The sequence below is a fragment of the Schistocerca cancellata genome, chromosome 8, assembly GCF_023864275.1.
Source record: "Schistocerca cancellata isolate TAMUIC-IGC-003103 chromosome 8, iqSchCanc2.1, whole genome shotgun sequence".
In the NCBI taxonomy this organism is placed as follows: domain Eukaryota; kingdom Metazoa; phylum Arthropoda; class Insecta; order Orthoptera; family Acrididae; genus Schistocerca; species Schistocerca cancellata.
In genome coordinates, this window is record NC_064633.1 from 117,351,020 (window position 1) to 117,373,311 (window position 22,292).

Consider the following 22,292-nt stretch of genomic DNA (forward strand, 5'->3'; position numbering starts at 1 on the left):
TGCAAAAGCCAGATGATGCCACCGGAGGCGTACTCTGTAGCGAAGCTGTGGTGATAGATTTAGTGAACCTTTGTGTAGACAAGGATCATACAGTTTTCGTAAGTTACTGGTATCTCATTCACATAAACTGCCGGCGTTACAGTGGTTGGAAAGGAAGGCTGTTGATATTTTGTCTGTGTACCATTATCACTCTAACATGAAAGATACTGGTACAGTTGATAAAAAACCTGATTGGATGGCAGTGAAACCAAAGCTCTTATTGATTTTAACTGTGGAATGAATGGCTTTTATAAACAAGATCAGCAACCCTCTTCTTTCCCCATTATGAGGAAATATGGCAAGGGATACGAGTTGTTTTTTATTTGATGCTACAGTTTTCAGAGGCTACGCATTGCTACAGAAAGAGACAGGCAAGAAGTTTAACTTCGCTGCTTTCAGAACGAAATTAGATGAAGCGTTCACTTTAACCGATTACGCTAAGAACTGTAAGTCTTCTCAAGGTGTGTCACCCGTCAGACATGAAGCTGCGCAATGGGGACAGATCATAAGATTTATCCCTCCTTAAAAAAACGACAGTCTAGAGCAGCAGTGCACAGCCTTTTAACTTTTCTAGGTTTGAGATCTACTATATGTAATTTAGACCATTTACAAATCTACTGTCTTAATAATTCATAAGGATTTAAGCACAAAACAAAATTGTAGACATAATTAATCATTTTAGTAGCACAAAATACATAAAAGGTAATTTTCTCTTCATTAGCAGTTGTAGACCTACTACTCAAGTTTCATGATATCACACATGTGAAAAAGCTATACTCCATCATAAATGTTGGAAAAAGTTTTGCATATCATTGACAAGTTGATTGTAACATGGTAAATAATTTGTAATCTGATGGATAATTTGTCAGAGCCAGCCTTACACAGTCTGAAAGGTGAGGATCAGTCACTTTATTTCCACATTTAGACTTCACTGTGTTCATCGTTGAAAACGCTGCCTCACATACATATTTTGATCCGAAAAATGATAAAATACAATATGCCACTTTTTCAGTGTTTGGGTAGGTTTCTGCACTCAGTAATTTCCAAAAGTTATCTTCAATGTATTCTCACTTTAAGGAAATATAACTTTTAAATTTAATTATTTCCTCTAGAACTTCAGTGGTACTAAAAGAGAAAAGAGTAGTCATTCTACTTGAAATATCTTCTACATCTACGTTTTGGAAACGTTGCGCTGTTGAAAGCTAGAAAGGTAGAACATTATCCATTGCCTTGAAAGATGAAAAATCGGTTTCCAAACTCTGTCTTCAGTACTGCGAGGTTGGCCGTATACTTCTTTGTAGTTTCTTGGTAAAATGATGTCTTACTTTCTTTCAGCGTTTGTTGCAGCAGAAAACAGCAACAGATGCTGAAAGATCACTACACTCTTGTTCTGTGCATATTCCTTGTCTGACACACCGCTTCTCCATTCGTGTGCCAACCTTGGATGTGCAGTCTGTCTACTATCGCCATGCAACAACTCTTCTATCACTGCCGGAGTAGCGGTTATTCTTTGGTTATTTCTATCCCTGTCAGTGCTTATCGTTAAAGTGAATCTCATAGTAGAGTAATTACGAGCGTTCATTGGAAATGTCGTTTTAAAGTCAATTTTACAGAAATTTTTATTTGTGACGAGGAACATGAACGTTTGAACTGACATTCGATCACCCCCCCCCCCTCCCCCCCGCCGCAATTTCCTGGGCTGACTTCATATTACAAGAACTAATTTACAAATATCTGCGGCAGCCCCAGAGAAAATATGCGTGACGTGTCTTAAAAAACAGGGAGGTGAGTATGTAAGAAGGAGTAAGAGAGGCAGGCATTCAGATTTCGTGCTAGCCAAGATACTGAGTTTATTGGCACTTATTGCAGCAGTTAGTTAAGACGACTACAAATGTTTTTTTTTTTTTTGTAGTTATGCTTAGAAGCGAATAACCGTTACCAATGTGTACAGTTATACACTGAAGAACCAAAGAAACTTGTACACCTGTCTAATAGCATCTAGGGCCCCCGCGAGCACGCAGAAATACCGCAAACGACGTGCCATGGACTCTGCTATTGTTTGAAGTACTGCTGGAGGGAGTTGATACCATGAATCCTGCAGGGCTCTCCATAAATCCGTAAGAGTAGGAGGAAGTGCAGATCTCTTCTGAACAGCACGTTGCAAGGCATCCCAGATATGCTCAAAAATGTTCACGTCTGGGGAGTTTGGTGGCCAGTGGAAGTGTTTGAACTCAAGAGTGTTCCTGGAGCCACTCTGTAGCAACTCTTGGCGTATGGGATGTCGCTTTGTCCTGCTGGAATTGCCAAAATCCGTCCGAATGAACAACGGACATCAGGTGATCAGACAGGATACTTATGTACGTGTCACATGTCAGAGTCGTATCTAGACGCATCAGGAGTCCCATATCACTCCTACTGTTCACGCCCCAAACTATTACAGAGTCTCCACCAGCTCGAACCATCCCCTGCTGATATGTAGGGTCCATGGATTCATGAGGTTGTCTCCATACCCGTACAGTCTGTCGATGTTAACCGGCTCAGGTGAGGCTTAAAGCTTTGTGTTCTGCAGTCATCAAGTGCACAGGAAGGGGGACTTCTGCTACGAAAGTCCATATCGATGATGTTTCGTTGAATGGTTCGCATGCTGACACTTGTTGATGGCCCACCATTGAAATCTGCAGGAATTTGCGTAAGGGTTGCACTTCAGTCACGTTGAACGATTCTCTTCAGTCGTCGTTGGTTCCGTATTTGCAGGATCGTTTGCCAACCCGGCGATGGTGGAGATTTTATGTTTTACCGGATTCCTCATATTCACGGCACACTCGAGAAATGATCGCACAGGAAAATCTCCACTTCATCGCTACCTCGGAGATGCTGTGTCCCATCGCTCGTGCGCCGACTATAACACCACGTTCAGACTCAATGTAAATCTTGATAACCTGCCATTGTAACATCAGTAACCGGTCTAACAACTGCGCCAGACGCTTGTTGTCTTATATGGGAGTTGCCGACCGCAGCGCCTTATTCTGCCTGTTTAAATATCTCTATATTTGAATACGCTTATCTATACCAATTTATCTGGCTCTTCAGCGTAGTACATAACGATGTTACTTTGATATAAATGGCTGACAGGAAGTCTGTGGAGCCCAAAACTATAAAGTGGACGTGACTCATGAATTTTATATCGTACCCAGAGAGGAATACTGCTCAGATTGATGCGTACTTTTGAAACAAAGTATTTCGAGGCACGTTATCTATCTTAACAATTTCTAAACCCTTCGTTGTACCAAAAGTACCGTTTTTAATCAAAAACAGCATTATTTTGGAAGTTAGTCAACATACTTTTTAAAAGTGTAACAATGAACTGTCGTACTTTCAAAATTTTTGAGTGTATGTAATTCTTTGAAGTAATCTGGAAGTTTGGGGCAACTAGACACGCCACACACTCTCTAGATCGGGAGTTCTCAAACCATCGATTGCGATCAACTCAAAGGCCGCACAATACTGATTCAGCACAGTACAGACGTTTTTCGTGACATTTTCCAAGAATTGCATATTGTTACAGTTTTCATATCATCAACACGATAACAATCTCAACTGACGATGTATTAGTCACTCCTTTAACAGAGCTCAATGGTCACTTTGGAGCGCTGATAAACTTAATATCGAAGTTGGCGAACAAAAAGTAGACGAAATACGGAGTACTGCTACCTTGGAAACAAAATAGCACATAACTAGCGAGGCAAGGAGAACTTATAAAACAGACTAGCGTAGACAGTGAGGGTATACCTGGCCAAAACAAGTCTACTAGTACAAAACACCGCTCTTGTTTTCAGAAAGAAATTTCGCAGAGTCTATTAAGAGATGATGAGGCTTGCACAGAAGTAGCAAGGACAGCCCCAACAAACCAGTCGTTGGACTGAAGACCACAATAACAGCAACTTGGAAGCACGGCATTGTGTTGAAGTGCATCTTGGACGGTGGGAATACCATAAAAGAAGACAATCGTAGCGTTTCAGATATGATTCTTTAGTGGGACGTTGAAAATTAGGAGGACTGATTAGAGAAGAAATGAAGAGGTTCTGCGCAGAATACGCGAGGAGAGAAACATGTGGAAAACACCTAGAAGAAAGAACTGGATGATAGGAGATTTTAAGGCATCAGAGAATAGCTTCCGTGGCACTAGAGGGTAAAAAACCTGGGGGAAGACCGAGAGCAGAATACATCCAACAAATAATCAAGGAAGTTGCGAGAAGATGATACTCTGAGATTGAGGGAGTGGCACAGCAGAGTAATTTCTGGCGGCAGGCATCATATCAGTGAAAAAACTAATGACCACACCCTCACCCCGTAGCGTAGGCCGGTTAGCAGGTCGTCGAATGGACCTCGACAGATGACGGACGTCAGAGCAGTAGCGTTGCGTATGTGTCAGAGGAATACACGCATCAGACGCAGTGTGATGGGTCGACTTGGAGTCGTGACAGACGTGCACATGATTACACAATGTACGAAGTTGCCCGGTTTCCTGGCTTATTAATGAGGATGAAACCCACGTGTCTACAAAGAATTGTGTACCAGTCGCAGTCACGTAACAACGTAGGAACAGTGCTCCTGAACAAATCACATCCACCAAGAAATGGAGACAACAGTCACGTCCGGTTAACGTCAACCGGTTTCAAAGCCGATAGAAATTGCTGCTGTCAGTGAAAGTAGGTCCATCTCAACCAGTCTGCGAGCAAACATTGCGAAGGGAACTGCGTGTAGGGACAATTTGGAGTTGGGTGTTCGACAGAAGGTCGTTACACATATTGCCACAGACACTCGAGGTGACTAAAGTTAGCCGGCCGTAGTGGCCGAGCGCTTCTAGGCGCTTCAGTCTGGAACTGCGCGACAGCTACGGTCGCAGGTTCGAATCCTGCCTCGGGCATGGATGTGTGTGATGTCCTTAGGTTAGTTAGGTTTAAGTAGTTCTATGTTCCAGGGGACTCATGACCTCAGATGTTAAGTTACATAGTGCTCAGAGCCATTTGAACCAGTTTTTTGACAAAAGTTATGGGATAGCGATATGCACATATACAGATGGCGGTACTCTAGCGTACACAAGGTATAAAAGAGCAGCGCAGTAGTGGAGCTGTCATTTATAGCCAGTTGATTCATGTGAAAAGATTTCCAACATGATTGTGGGCGCACGACGGGAATTAACACACTTTGACCGCGGAATGGTAGTTGGAGGTAGACGCATGGGACATTCCATTTCGCAAATCGTTAGGGAATTCAATATTCCCAATTCCGCGGTGTCAAGAGTGCGCCAAGAATGCAAAATTTCAGACATTATCTCTCACCACGAACCAAGCACTAGAGTACGGCCTTCACTTAACGACCGAGAGCAGAGGCGTTTGCGTAGAGTTATCAGTATTAGCAGACAGGCAACGCTGCATGAAATAATCCAGATATCAATGTGGGACGTACGACGTACGTATCCGTTTAGACAGTGCGGCGAAATTTTGAGTTGACGGGCTATGGGAGCAGACGACCGACGCGAATGGCTTTGCTGACGCCACGACATCACCTGCAGCACCTCTCCTTGACTCGTAACCATATCCGTAGGACCCTAGACGACTGGAAACCGTATGAGTCCCGATTGCGGTTTGTAAGTGCTGACGGTAGTGTTCGAGTGTGGCGCACGTCCCACGAAGCCATGGACCAAAACTGTCAGCAAGGCACTGTGCAAGATGTTGGTGGCTCCATAACGGGGTGGGCTGTGTTTACATGAAAGGACGGGTCCTCTGGTCCAACTGAACTGATCATTGACTGGAAATGGTCATGTTCCGTAACTTGGAGACTATTTGTAGTCATTCATGGATCTCATGTGCCCAAACGACGATGGAATTTTATGGATCACAGTGCTCCGTAGCACAGGGCCACAGTTGTTCGCGGTTGGTTTGAAGAACATTCTGGACAATTCGAGCGAACGAGTTGATCATCTAGATGGCCTGAGATGATTCCTGTCGCAAAATTTATGGGACATAATCGAGCAAAAGGTGGTCCGAATCGATGTTAGGAAGTATCTCTTGACTTTTGTCACCTCAGTGAGTAGCTGCACGGCTTGGGAAAAAAAGCGAAGCTTTTAGAGCACCGATAGCCCAATGAGGCGTTTAATCAGCAATGTGTGAGAGATAATGGTTCGAGCCGGAAGTGGTTCAGATATTTTTTTTTTTTTTTACATCGCTTGGACTCGCCCTTTCAGCTTACTTTGAATTTGAATCAAGAGGTTATTTCAACATCACCTGTGCTGTACCAGTTTGTACATCATCATGATGAGTAAGCTGTCGTGACTTCTGTCTTAGCACAACAACAGCCGTGCTGACAAGGCTGCACTCATACGTTCCTGGTTTGTCGAACGCTCTGATTTATTATTACACGTGGATTGGCGTGCTTAATCACCACCATCTCTATCACACAGAAATGTGTGGCACTGTTTGGAACAGCAGGTGAAACGCAGCAGTCAATAAAACCGCAAACTGGTGGCTCCGCGTCTTCTACTGATCAGTGGGTGGCTTTTGGTGTTTGTGGCTGCCTCGCTAAACTTTTGAAGTTCCTACCTTGCCAAACTGGGGGAATTACAGAAGATAAGTCTATATTGCGTGAGATCTGGGGCTGACTAATTTTTCATATTGTGTGCTTCATTTTACACGTCCGCCGCTCGTGGTCTCGCAGTAGCGTTCTCGCTTCCCGAGCACGGGGTCCCGGGTTCGATTCCCGGCGGGGTCGGGGATTTTCACCTGCCTCGAGATGACTGGGTGTTTGTGTTGTCCTCATCATTTCATCATCATCCAGGAAAGTGGCGACATTGGACTGAGCAAAGGTTGGGAAATTGTACGGGCGCTGATAACCACGCCGTTGAGCGCCCCACAAACCAAAACATCATCATCATCACTTCATTTTACATTCCTTCAATAACTTTCAATAGTCTTATCATTTTTGTTGTGAAGTCCCAAAAGAAATATCCCTACTACCATCAGCAACGTAGCCCTTACTGAGTGCGAGTGACAAGATTTCGTTACAGATGGTAGTTATGTCGCCTTTCAGAATGGAAACATTTAATGGGTAGTCTGGATGAACCTCCAGCCATCGCAGAACAGTAAAAAATCTAACAGCACCATGATCCACGAGACAAGATTAAACAGTTTCAATTGATACGCAAGTGAAATGTCCATTTTTGTTGTTTGAATGACCTGAGAGAAACACGATGATATGATTACTTGATCGGAAACTACACGAGGTGAACAGTTTCCTCATAACCTTTCCAGCTGATTCATGCAGGTTCCTTGGAATCTCCGATAAAGTCAGATATCCCAAAGAAATATTTTGGTCTCCGTACAAATGAAAAGGCTCATGTCCACTTTAGCCTACTTCCTCAGTTCCAATTTGTCAATCAGAATGTCCTGTAACTGGCTGTTGACTCTGTAAATTAACGTACAGGAATTGCGAAATAAAAACACCCTTCACACTTCAGCATTCTCGGTTTCAGAAATCGCAACTGCTGACAAAACTCTTTCTTGCGGAGTGAAATATAGCTAAGATCTCAAACTAATTCTTCACATTTGCATAATTATACCAATCTGCTTGGAATACAATTCTTGCTTTAGGCAGATGAAAAACTGTTGAAAACGAACTCCTGCCTGGCGCCTCAAAAAGGATTGTGAAACACACCCTACTCCATGACCTCAGAGCAAGCCTTCGAAACTGTTAAATCTTTGAGCTAATCGTAGTCAGACATTGATTGGCTTGGGCACAAATCCTTGCCATTAACACTGTTTCCTCCCGTTACTGTAGAAACTGATACGTATACTTCGCTGTGCCTCTCGGTAGGAACAGCCTGATCTCATTGCAAATGCACCAACAAGGTAGGCCAGCCCAGAACGAGACAGAGCTTCACTGCTGGCGCCCTGGAGAGCTAACTTTATGAAATCAGCGTATTCACTAATTTTGGCACACAAAGGAAGCAGCGCAGTATCAGAAACGAGAAGGAATCTTTTTTCTTGACCATGGTCATCCTCAGTCTCAAAGCCATCAGATATGACGATAAAAATTTAATATTTATGGAATATTTCGTCGGTTCCTGGTGGAACATAGACATATTAAAACTTGAATACATAGTAGTAATGTTCCACAATAATTATGGAACATTCATACTGCGTGTTTTTTTAATACAACAATTTAAACTCGAATTGGTTGAATGACCGTTACAGTTTCAAAAATATGGAAGGGTTTTCCCGAAATCGTTACCAGTAAGAAATTTTCCTTGATTACTTAAATTACTCAATAAGGCGACGTGTTTCGAGGCACAAACATGATCTTCAGGTAACAATGCAATACAAATATATTCATAGGTATTAAACTAGTTCTTTAGAGTCTTGGCAAGTGCTGTGGCCTTCCTGAGGAGAAACAGAAGGATAACACACCGTGGGGCAATATTTACTTCGTCTGCTACTATGATATTCACACAGCGTTTTCTAAATAATAACTGACTTTGTTCACACAAGATGGCTGTCATCTTGAGATGTGTACAGTTACATCCATTGCCGTCGTTCTTTGATTCTTGGTAACCACTTAAAACACCACACAATCAACTATGCTCTACAGTAGAAACAAGATGGCGGTCAAAACAAACCTTGTTTGAATTTAAATATCAATGTGTCGATCCTGGTGTCATCTGTCACTTGCGATATCTTGTTCATTCGTTATTGATGCATCTCTGAAGTTGGCCGATGAAATACACAGTCCAGTGACAGTAATGTGACCACCGCCTATGTTCGACGTCAGCGTGCAGTAACCACTCACAGAAGTCAGGTGGCAGCACTGACAGTGGAGGGTGTATAAATCGTGTCGGTGGGAGGAGGGGGGGTTAGGGGGAGGGGGAGGGTGGGTGGATGCACAGTGCGGTCGTTGTAAAGAGCGTGATAGTTGGGTTTCTGATCCAGGGTGGAAGCACTTACGAAACGGCTATTCGTAAACCGTTCGCTTGCCATACCGCGCATGGAAAAAGGGCTCTGTCCAAAACAGGCGCCGAAACAACTTTGTTGTACCACGGGCCAGAGGTGAACAACGTTTGTTGAACAACTGACCACGTAGATGAACCAAGGGGCGACCAGCAGTGTTTCCTCGACAACCGCAGTGCTAACGTTGCTGCGTACGCGCCCCCGGCGCCTGGTTCATGAACGAGTACCATGCAGAGTGCTTTTCATCAGTGACGAAGACTGGAATTAGCAAGCCTATAATGCAATCACACGTCTTCTGAGTGGATACAAGTGGCCTTTTTAGATGAATCACGTTTTATGCTCCATAGGACATACGGCCGTTGGCGTGTACGGCGTGAAATGTCTGAAATAAAACATCCTACAACAAGATAGGGAGCGTTATGATCTGAGGAATGTTTTCGTAGCATTCACTGGATGATATTGTTATTGTGAAAGGTATTGTGTGACTGGACAGTGTATATTAACACAGAGAGAGTGTGACGATTTGCAATTAATAACGGTTGTATAAAAATTATGGCAACACAGTCCAAATGATGAAGCTCATTATTGCCTGTAGCAGGTACCTTCAACCACTCGTTAACCACATGTTAAAGGGGCTAGTTAAGCCGCTACCAAAAAAGGATGTTACCACCACACCCTCTGATTAACGCTGTATTTGCATTCTCCCTGCACTGTCCGCGACCAGATAAGGAACTGCTTAACTGCAAACAACATGCTAGACGAATACCGATCGGGTTTCCATAAACATCAGAGTGCAACATCTGCCTTACTAAAGGTATCAGATGAACTGAAGCTTGCAGTGGATGGGCAGGAGGTGACTATCGTGTGCTTCTTAGACTTCAGAGGCGCCTGACATTACTGACTCCAATATTTTTCCCGACAGACTTAGTAGCATAAATTTCTCGCAAAGTGCAGTGCAATTGTTTCGTTCTAACCTGACACCTGACGCCTTGCCAGCAATTCCTCCTGCCCGGCACCGTAAAGTCACAACGGAGGCAGGAAATATCAATTCTGCGCAGGGGCTCCGTATTAGGTCCTAAACTATTTTCATTGCGTGTCTGTGATGTGACATCTTGTACATCATTGCATGTACCACATATTTGTTGATGACCTCGGGTTGTAACTAAGTGCAAAATAATAAACCTGAAGAGAGCTATCGAGCATTTTAATACTGACCCGTCTGCATTTCCAAAGTGGGCACGGAATATCGACTTTAAGCTCAACCCATCCTAAACTTAAGCTGTACTGGTTGGTCATTCTAGGCTTATTCACCAGAAAGATCGGCAATTCATACCATCTGTAATCCTAAATGGGACAAATATCAATTTTTATCCTTCAGTGAAGATTTTTGTATCCCGCCTAGGAGGCGGCGTGCGGGTAGGAACAGGAAAAACAAAAATTACGTCGGTACCGCTTGTCAAAGTATCTTTACTCTAACAAGAAGAATACATAACTTTGTACGTAGTTGCGATGCTGAATCGAAGTGTCCTGGCTGGCTGCACCTGATCAAATGGGCTGAAGCAGTCGCGGAGCTCTAGACCTCCACAGCACCGGCTAGAGGGCGCTCTCGTCGGTGTCGGTATCGTAGCTATCGATACCACAAAAATATAAATTGAACTGAGCACGTAAATGCAATGCGCAAGAAGGAATCAGCATTTTTCCATACCCTACAAAAATTTAAAAAGTTCTTCCTTCTTAACCTGAAAAAGGAACTTGTGCAACCACTAATACTGTGGGGGCATTGTCACGAAAGCTCATGGAGCCTGGAACTGGTTATGAACGCCTTTGTTCGAGCTATCTGTGACGTTCGACTGATCATATTTCAGCATCATATGCATAGCTAACCTGGCTGCGTGCAGATGAGTACAGAGATTTCCACACAATCTGTTTCCTCTGTTGTCTTATCAAAGTAAATTATCGCTCTCATCTCTCCTCTACTTTAACGCTCTTGCCTGAACAACATCGCAGAAACACCCGTTTCCATTTGGGCAAAATCCCTTCTTTTCCACTTCATCGCTCAACCACTTTCTCATGTCCTTTGCAATAACGGGAATCCTACTCTAGAATAACCTCCCTCATTGTGTTAGGGACCTGAATAACATCTACAGTTTTAGAAGACAGTTATTGTCATATCTACTGCCGCAGCAATAGCGACTACCATTGTCCCTACTGAAGCAATAATAATGACTACCATTTTCCCTGTAGACTCTCGTTACCCTGTAACTTTCTTTCCAACCACATCTTCCCAATTTCCCTTACTCAGAACTCGCTATATCGGACAATATCTACTATGTATATCTATAAATTCTTTTATATCTGCCACTATCGTCATCATTATTACCATTGTTGTTATTGGAAGCAGTGGTGGTATAAGTACTACCAGTATTAACTGTACTAGCTTCTATTCAGTGCTATTTGTTCACATTGTCTCTACAGTCAAATCATTCATTACTATTTGTCATATTAAAATTATTGTTATTTCTTACGTAACTATGAGGAGAAAAATGTACTGTTTGTGAAACCTAGTTCGATGTAACAGAGGGCCTGAAGGACCTCATCTGATCAGATAAAAAAATAAACAAACAGATTTTTAAAAATTACAAAGTTATTGCTATTGCTGTTAACCAGCCTCTGTGCAGTAGTTTAACAATAGTTAAGAGGGACAGTTCGTAATATGCATGATTCTTTGTTCCAGTAGTAACATGTTTGTTATTATTTCATATAATTATATGTTGGTGTCATTAACAGCAAATAAGCACAGTGTCTCTCAATCTGATGTATCTCGTCGAACGAAATCAATGATGCGTCAACAACATGAGCAGAAGACATCACAAGTAACAACAGGATCGCCACATCGATGCTTAAGTAGAAACGAGCTGTGTTCTGGCCGCCATCTTTTTCTACTGCACAGCAGAATTGACTGTGATGTGTTTTAATGGCCTTTTACAAATTTATCAGCAGAGTCTTATAAGAACGACAGAGCAATAGTAATGGATGTAACTGAACGCACCACAAGAAGACAGCCATCTTGTGCGAGCAAAGTCAGTAATTATTTTTAAGAAACTATGTGAACAAGTGACAAAGAAACGAGGTAAATATTGCCTCACATTAGGTTATCCTTCTGTTTTTTCAGAAGGATGCCAAGATTGTGAAGAATAACTTTAAATACACTCCTGGAAATTGAAATAAGAACACCGTGAATTCATTGTCCCAGGAAGGGGAAACTTTATTGACACATTCCTGGGGTCAGATACATCACATGATCACACTGACAGAACCACAGGCACATAGACACAGGCAACAGAGCATGCACAATGTCGGCACTAGTACAGTGTATATCCACCTTTCGCAGCAATGCAGGTTGCTATTCTCCCATGGAGACGATAGTAGAGATGCTGGATGTAGTCCTGTGGAGCGGCTTGCCATGCCATTTCCACCTGGCGCCTCAGTTGGACCAGCGTTCGTGCTGGACGTGCAGACCGCGTGAGACGACGCTTCATCCAGTCCCAAACATGCTCAATGGGGGACAGATCCGGAGATCTTGCTGGCCAGGGTAGTTGACTTACACCTTCTAGAGCACGTTGGGTGGCACGGGATACATGCGGACGTGCATTGTCCTGTTGGAACAGCAAGTTCCCTTGCCGGTCTAGGAATGGTAGAACGATGGGTTCGGTGATGGTTTGGATGTACCGTGCACTATTCAGTGTCCCCTCGACGATCACCAGTGGTGTACGGCCAGTGTAGGAGATCGCTCCCCACACCATGATGACGGGTGTTGGCCCTGTGTGCCTCGGTCGTATGCAGTCCTGATTGTGGCGCTCACCTGCACGGCGCCAAACACGCATACGACCGTCATTGGCACCAAGGCAGAAGCGACTCTCATCGCTGAAGACGACACGTCTCCATTCGTCCCTCCATTCACGCCTGTCGCGACACCACTGGAGGCGGGCTGCACGATGTTGGGGCGTGAGCGGAAGACGGCTAACGCCATTCGACGGCCAACACCGCGGTTCCTGGTGTGTCCGCTGTGCCGTGCGTGTGATCATTGCTTGTACAGCCCTCTCGCAGTGTCCGGAGCAAGTATGGTGGGTCTGACACACCGGTGTCAATGTGTTCTTTTTTCCATTTCCAGGAGTGTATTTCGGAAATCGTTATGGAATTCATATTCATAGATCCACAATGTCAAGAGTGTGCCAAGTGTTTCAAACTTCAGACATTATCTCTTACCACGGACAACGCAGTGGGCGTCATCCTTCAATTAACGATCGAGAACAGCGGCGCTTGCGTAGAGTTGGCTGTGCTAACAGACAAGCAACAGTATGTGAAGTAAGCGCAAGCAACAGTATGTGAAGTAAGTTCGGAAATCCACGTGGGACGTACGACGAACCTATCACTTAGGACAGGGCGGCGTAATTTGGCGTTAATGGGCTACGACAACATCCGACTGACGCGAGTGGCTTTGCTAACAGCAGGACATCGTCTACAGCGCCTCTGGTGGGGTCGTGGTCATAACGTTTTGGCCCAAGGTGACTGGAAAACTGTGGCGTGATGAACTGAGTCCGGATTACAGTTGGTAAGAGCTGATGGTGGGGTTCGAGTGTGGCGCAGACGCCACGATGGTTCGTTGGTTGGTTTGGGGAAGGAGACCAGACAGCGTGGTCATCGATCTCATCGGATTAGGGAAGGATTGGGAAGGAAGTTGGCTGTGCCCTTTCAGAGAAACCAGACGCCACGAAGCATGGATCCAAGTTGTCAACAAACTAAACTCCGTCCGAACAGGCCATGATGGCCTAACGGCACCGACCGGCCGCCGTGTCAGCCTCCATTCACAGGCATCAGTGGATGACGATTGGAGAGGAGTGCGGTGAGCACACCGCTCTCCCGGCCGCATGTCAGTTTACGAGACCGAAGTTATCAACAAGGCACTGCAGGAGCTGGTGATGGCTTCATAATGATGTCGGTTTTGTTTTCCTGGGGTGGACTGGGTCCTCTGGTCCTACTGAACAGATCACTGACTGGAAATGTTTATGTTCGCCTACTTGGAGACCATTTGTTGCCATTCATCGACTTCAACTTATGGATGACAATGTGCCCTGCCACCGGTCTTCAGTTATTCGCGATTGGTTTGAAGAACATTCTGGACAATTCGAGCAAATGATTTGGCCACACAGATCGCCCGACACGAATCCCATCGATCGTTCATTGGACATAATCGAGAGTTAAGTTCGTGTACAAAACCCCGCACCGGCAACACTTTCGCAATTATGGACGGCTGTAGTGGCTGCATGACTGAGTATTTCTGCAGCAGACTTTCAAGGACTTAAGGAGTTCATGCCACGTCGAGGTGCCAGACTACACCAGGAAAAAGGATGGCCGACACCATATTAGGAGGTATCCCATGACTTCGTTCATCTACACTACTGGCCATTAAAATTGCTACACCAAGAAGAAATGCAGATGATAAACGGGTATTCATTGAACAAATGTATTATATTAGAACTGACATATGATCACATTTTCACGAAATTTGGGTGCATAGTTTCTGAGAAACCAGTACCCAGAACAACCACCTCTGGCCGTAATAACGGCCTTGATACGCTCGGCATTAAGTCAAACAGAGCTTGGAGGGCGTGTACAGGTACAGCTGCCCATGAAGCTTCAACACGATACCACAGTTCATCAAGAGTAGTGACTGGCGTATTGTGACGAGCCAGTTGCTCGGCCACCATTGACTAGACGTTTTCAATTGGTGAGAGATCTGGAGAATGTGCTGGCCAGGACAGCAGTCGAACATTTTCTGTATCCAGAAAGGCCCGTACAGGACCTGCAACATACGGTTGTGCATTATCCTGCTGAAATGTAGGGTTTCGCAGGGATTGAATGAAGGGTACAGCACCGGGTCGTAAAACATTTGAAATGTAACGTCCACTGTTCAAAGTGCCGTCATTGCGAACAAGAGGTGACCGAGACGTGTAACCAATGGCAACCCATACCATCACGCCGGTAGATATGCCAGTATGGCGATGACGAATACATGCTTCCAATGTGCGTTCACCGCAATGTCGCCAAACACGGATGCGACCATCCTGATGCTGTCAACAGAACCTGGATTCATCCGAAAAAATGACGTTTTGCCATTCGTGCACCCAGGTGCGTCGTTGAGTACACCATCGCATGCGCTCCTGTCTGTGATGCAGCGTCAAGGGTAACTGCAGCCATGGTCTCCGAGCTGATAGTCCACGCTGCTGCAAACGTCCTCGAACTGTTCGTGCAGATGGTTGTTGTCTTGCAAACGTCCCCATTTGTTGACTCAGGGATCGAGAAGTGGCTGCAAGATCCGTCACAGCCATGCGGATAAGATGCCTGTCATCTCGAGTGCTAGTGATACGAGGCCGTTGGGATCCAGGACCGCGTTCCGTATAACCCTCCTGAACCCACCAATTCCATATTCTGCTAACAGTCATTGGATCTCGACCAACGCGAGCAGCGATGTCGCGATACGATAAAGCGCAATCGCGATAGGCTGCAATCCGACCTTTATCAAAGTCGGAAACGTGATGGTACGCATTTCTCCTTCTTACACGGAGGCATCACAACAACGTTTCACCAGGGAGCGCCGGTCAACTACTGTTTGTGTATGAGAAATCGGTTGGAAAGTTTGCTAATGTCAGCGCGTTGTAGTTGTCGCCACCGGCGCCAACCTTGTGTGAATGCCCTGAAAAGCTAATCATTTGGATATCACAGCATCTACTTCCTGTCGGTTAAATTTCGCGTCTCGAGCACTTCATCTTCGTGGTGTAGCAATTTTAATGGCCAGTAATGTAAGTTTAATCTATAAGCACATAGTGATGCTGTGATCGCCAGCTGCACTTAATGTATGTAAAATTACGAATCAGATTACTATGCAGATTTATTTCTATAATTACGCCGCTCTGTTTGCTTGGAAATTGTGCACCGTTAATTGTGAAGTTTCTGTTCAGTCGGATAAGCGTTATAACTTCGATGTGTATTTGTCGACGTTGGTCGACACAACAGAAACAAAGATGGTCCCGTGTGTTGCAGGCGAACCTGACGCACCTGTCGCGGCGCGACCACGTGCCCGGCGTGGGCACGGGCGTGGCCAAGTGCCCGTACGACCCGGCGGACAACTCGACGGCGGTGTGGGTGGAGCGCGGCAACCCGGGCGGCCTGCCGGGCCTCTACAGCGGCACCAACGCCGAGTTCACCAAGGCAGACACCGTCATCTTCCGCACAGACCTGCACAACCTCACCACCGGCCGCCGCGAGTTCTCCTTCAAGAGGACCCTCAAGTACGACTCCAAGTGGCTCGACAGTGAGTATCCCTCCCTACTAAAGTTGTTTTCACACAAATATCTTCAGAAAGAGAAAAAATACTTGTCCCGTAACACATGTAGTATTCAACAGAATTATAAGCTCACTAGACAAAATATCACTTATCCTCTTAAAAGCACGCACTAGTTGCTTTCCATCACTGTAGATAGTGTAGAGCTGATACCAGGCGCTCAGTGATTCTCCCACTCCTGATGTAAGTCATGGCAGAAAAGTGTTATACACTACTGGCCATTCAAATTGCTGCACCAAGAAGAAATGCAGATGATAAACAGTTATTCATTGGACAAATACACTCCTGGAAATGGAAAAAAGAACACATTGACACCGGTGTGTCAGACCCACCATACTTGCTCCGGACACTGCGACAGGGCTGTACAAGCAATGATCACACGCACGGCACAGCGGACACACCAGGAACCGCGGTGTTGGCCGTCGAATGGCGCTAGCTGCGCAGCATTTGTGCACCTCCGCCGTCAGTGTCAGCCAGTTTGCCGTGGCATACGGAGCTCCATCGCAGTCTTTAACACTGGTAGCATGCCGCGACAGCGTGGACGTGAACCGTATGTGCAGTTGACGGACTTTGAGCGAGGGCGTATAGTGGACATGCGGGAGGCCGAGTGGACGTACCGCCGAATTGCTCAACACGTGGGACGTGAGGTCTCCACAGTACATCGATGTTGTCGCCAGTGGTCGGCGGAAGGTGCACGTGCCCGTCGACCTGGGACCGGACCGCAGCGACGCACGGATGCACGCCAAGACCGTAGGATCCTACGCAGTGCCGTAGGGGACCGCACCGCCACTTCCCAGCAAATTAGGGACACTGTTGCTCCTGGGGTATCGGCGAGGACCATTCGCAACCGTCTCCATGAAGCTGGGCTACGGTCCCGCACACCGTTAGGCCGTCTTCCGCTCACGCCCCAACATCGTGCAGCCTGCCTCCAGTGGTGTCGCGACAGGCGTGAATGGAGGGACGAATGGAGACGTGTCGTCTTCAGCGATGAGAGTCGCTTCTGCCTTGGTGCCAATGATGGTCGTATGCGTGTTTGGCGCCGTGCAGGTGAGCGCCACAATCAGGACTGCATACGACCGAGGCACACAGGGCCAACACCCGGCATCATGGTGTGGGAAGCGATCTCCTACACTGGCCGTACACCACTGGTGATCGTCGAGGGGACACTGAATAGTGCACGGTACATCCAAACCGTCATCGAACCCATCGTTCTACCATTCCTAGACCGGCAAGGGAACTTGCTGTTCCAACAGGACAATGCATGTCCACATGTATCCCGTGCCACCCAACGTGCTCTAGAAGGTGTAAGTCAACTACCCTGGCCAGCAAGATCTCTGGATCTGTCCCCCATTGAGCATGTTTGGGACTGGATGAAGCGTCGTCTCACGCGGTCTGCACGTCCAGCACGAACGCTGGTCCAACTGAGGCGCCAGGTGGAAATGGCATGGCAAGCCGTTCCACAGGACTACGTCCAGCATCTCTACGATCGTCTCCATGGGAGAATAGCAGCCTGAATTGCTGCGAAAGGTGGATATACACTGTACTAGTGCCGACATTGTGCATGCTCTGTTGCCTGTGTCTATGTGCCTGTGGTTCTGTCAGTGTGATCATGTGATGTATCTGACCCCAGGAATGTGTCAGTAAAGTTTCCCCTTCCTGGGACAATGAATTCACGGTGTTCTTATTTCAATTTCCAGGAGTGTATATTATGCTAGAACTGACAATTGATTACATTTTCACGCAATTTGGATGCATAGATCCTGAGAAATCAGTACCCAGAACAACTACCTCTGACCGTAATAACGGTTTGATACGCCTGGGCATTGAGTCAAACAGAGCTTGGATGGCGTGTACAGGTACAGCTGCCCATGCAGCTTCAACACGATACCACAGTTCATCAAGAGCAGTGACTGCCGTATTGTGACGAGCCAGTTGCTCGGCCACCATTGACCAGACGTTTTCAATTGGTGAGAGATCTCGAGAATGTGCTGGCCAGGGCAGTTCCGGTAAGCAAGCCGTGCTATCCTACATCCTCGACCAAACAGTCACCCATGAAGCGTTGTGGTGAGGTATTGTCGCAGGTCTCGTAGAAAATGGGTTGATGTCCCATCGTGCATCAATTACAGTCGTCTTTCTGCAAGCCTAACTTTATCCAGGCTGTCTGGTAATTCATCGCACAGGAATGAGTGATATCGTCCTTTTCTGCTTTCATTGTGAAGTGACAAAATTCACAATTTCGAGGAAAAATATGATTGACCAAGGCTGTGTAAGCATTACCGTTTACTTTGTACACTAATATTTTCACAGTGCAACATTGACCACTATGACCGCATAACCAGGAGAGGGCAGGAATATTGTTATTTTTGCACAAGAAGGTCTCTGAGATATTTTTATGCGAAATACATGAAAATATTGCACCATTATTATAGATTCATCACACCTTTATTTACTTGTGCTCAGCTCTCAGGAAAGTCACTGACTTGACATCATTTCCGTTCACGCCCGTTTAAATATATACCCCACAATGGGGCATGGGTGGGGTAAGTTGTTACACATAGTGTAGCCTAAGAAATATTGATGAAAAATGTTACAGTATTATGTACGTTTTTTTCTCTTTCATGTAATTTCTTGTCAGTATTACAGAAAGGCCGTTTTGTTTTAAAAAAAATATTAGTAATCTGACATTTTGAAGAGTCAGTGTTGTGGAGAACTTGCAGATTTCGTATTAATGAAAATTTCCGCAATAATCATCAGTGCATTCTGCACGCATAGTGTGCTGAAACCATTTCGTAGCTGCACTAATTTGAAATGGGGTTCAGTACACTCAGTATACAACCAATCGGCTTCCCTGTCAGATGAACTCTCTCTTCAGAAATTCTTTTGCACGTGGGGCCGGCAGAACTGTTCCAGACGTCATCACCGTCAGCCTGATGGTGCATTATCTGAAGATGGTCTACTACTAGACACCGAAACCGGTCACATTTTTAATAAGTGACCGTGCGAGACTGCTTTTTTGATAATTTTACTTCACTAACAGATTGCTATTTACCAGGAATGTTATCTAAAATTATAGAAATCTTTTATACTTCTTTTGTCTTTGTGTGCATCTTCTCTGTTGCACTGAAAGATAACTGTCTTTTCGCCGCTGCATCATAAATTGATTCCATATTTATTAGCGCCCTTTCTCATTGAAGAACAAGCGATTACTTCTTTTGCCACTTCGCTGTGTGTTTCTTTAGGTATGGGGCTTTCTTTTTGTAATTTCTCATATCTTCGCAGTGGGAAAACACGGTAACATACTGCACGTGACACGTGGCTGGTTGTGACACAGCATTAATTTTTAATTTTGGTAATATGTTAAACGTTTTATTAATTACCTGGAGTTAAGACTCTCAGAAGATGCAGCACTTTCGCTGGTATAAGAAAGACTATGTTGCTGTCAGAAAAGATACTCGGAAAAGAAAAAAATTAGGAACAGACTGAGAAAGAACACTTCCTCTCCCGGTCCCTATAATACCGACCACCTGCATTCGGCCACTACCCGCGGGGAAGCACGCCGCAGTGCTGCCAACCTGCCGCCGCGCGTTCTGACGTGTGTGCGCCGCGATATCAAGGCGGCGCGCGCCCTACGCGCGAGCGTAGAGCAGCCGCCTGAAGCCTTACCATCCACCGGATGGAAATTGTTTTGCTACCAGCGGTTAATTCAAAATTCACATGTAGCAAGTTGCTCCGTGTAACAGCTAGCACCGGTTTCCCACATAATGTCGGGAGAGGTTCCGTTTTCCTGGAAGGGAGACATTCTCGTTTTTTCCTTGTCGACGAATTTTTTTTTTTTTTTTTGTAGTGCAGTGTTTTAGCACCGCAAACAGTGCAGTAGACGGAATGGAGACCAGCAGTGAGTCACATCGGCAGCTTTAGCGACACAGCGGGTACGTCTATAGCGGCGCTGGCCAGCTGTTAGCGTCAGCTGCCGGCTGGAGGCGCGTCTGATGTGCGCCGCGTCGCACATCAAAGGCCGCCGGCGCCGCCTGTGCTCGCGACGTCGCGTCAGCCGCGACGCCCGCCGCACAAAGGGCGCGCATTCCGTCGCGGGACTCCCCGCGGGGAAGCACGCCGCAGTGCTGCCACCCTGCCGCCGCGCGCTCTGACGTGTGTACGCCGCGAGATCAAGGCGGCGCGCGCCCTACGCACGAGCGTAGAGCAGCCGCCTGAAGCCTTACTTCTGTTCAGACGATTTCTGCGTGGAAGTCCGTATAATTCTTCCCGTGGTGAAAATGACGAATATTAGTAAAGGAACTGTCGTAACTCGTTAAACACCATAGGCTGAAGAAATACGTGTGTGTCCGCCGCTTACAGAACATATACTACGTAATCAGCGGGAACTTCTGGTACATATCCTACAGACAAAGATGAATTTGAGAAGGCTGTAACCTATTAGTCAAATAAAGGAAACTACTCTTAAAGTGAAAGCCATATACAGAAGGACCAAATCAATTTGAGAACCTGCTTGATAGCGTGTTGATCCACCTCTGAAAGGCCGTACGGTAAGAATTTTGTAAGTCCGCAGCTCGTGGTCTAGTGGCAAGCGTTGCTGTCTGTGGATCACGGGCTCCCAGGATCGATTCACTGCAGTGTTGGGGATTTTCTGTGCATGGGGACTAGGTGTTTGTGTTGTCCTCATCAACTCATCATCATCATTGGTGACAGTCGCTAGGTTGGACTGTGTAAAAATTGAACTGTGTAAAAACTGGGTCTTTGTACGGGTGCTGATGACCGCACAGTTGAGCGCCTCACAAACCCAACATCAACATCTGCTTGTCTTTGACTCGACAAGTCCTTGTTATAATTTCATAGGTTTGTGTGTGACACCGTATGACTGATGTGACTTGGCAAGACAGCCAACCCACTATGATTGGTAGCCGAAAGGCACGCGTTAAGCTCACGCAGGCTGGCGTGAGGTCTGGAACATTTAATGAAGTTAGGCTTTAGCAAAAAAGGTCGTAGCTGTTGGAATACTTAACTTTAATCCATAATTGGTGAACATCGGTCTGACGGTACATGCATCACAAGATAAATAGCAAATGATAGTGGCGCCTTGCTAGGTCGTAGCAAATGACGTAGCAGAAGGTTAGGCTAACTATCGTCTCAGCAAATGAGAGCGTAATGTGTCAGTGAACCATCGCTAGCAAGTCGGCTGTACAACTGGGGCGAGTGCTAGGAAGTGTCTCTAGACCTGCCGTGTGGCGGCGCTCGGTCTGCAATCACTGATAGTGGCGACACGCGGGTCCGACGTGTACTAACGGACCGCGGCCGATTTAAAGGCTACCACCTAGCAAGTGTGGTGTCTGGCGGTGACACCACAATGACTAACATAGGAGACGCAATTCCCGTAGATTAGTGGCCAGTGGTTTTTGGACACGGAGCTGGTTCCTGATGCGCCCCAGATCTATTTCGTCGGGTTCAGATCAAGCAAATTTGATCGCCAGGCTGCAACGTCACTGTAGCACGTCACTGTAGCACGATTCTGACTTCGTGATACGGACGGTTACCCTTTTGGGAACACGCTGTCGCCGTCGGGGAAGACAAAAAGCATGAAAGTGTGCAGGTGGTCCGCTACGAAGTTCACGTTGTCCACGGTTGTGACGGTTCCTTCGATTACTACCACACGTCCCGTGGACGCCCAGGCGAATATCAGCTATCCAAAAATGCTACCACCGACAGCCTGCGTCCGTGACGCACTTCAATTTTTCGAGCCGCCATTCTTCAGAATGTCGGTATATCCTGACACGGCCATAGACGTGGTGAAACGAGAAACGTAATTCATCTGACCTTGTCACTTGCTGCTATTG

At 46.0% G+C, this 22,292-nt stretch overlaps 1 protein-coding gene across 1 annotated transcript in view; it reads left to right on the forward strand.

Annotated features, from left to right (window-relative positions):
- LOC126094539 (semaphorin-2A-like) overlaps positions 1-22,292 on the forward strand; it is an 807,492-nt gene that overhangs the window by 724,261 nt on the left and 60,939 nt on the right. Inside the window, exon 6 of the mRNA XM_049908969.1 lies at positions 16,143-16,413. Coding sequence (XP_049764926.1) covers positions 16,143-16,413 — 271 coding nt within the window. The remainder of the gene's footprint in view (positions 1-16,142; positions 16,414-22,292) is intronic.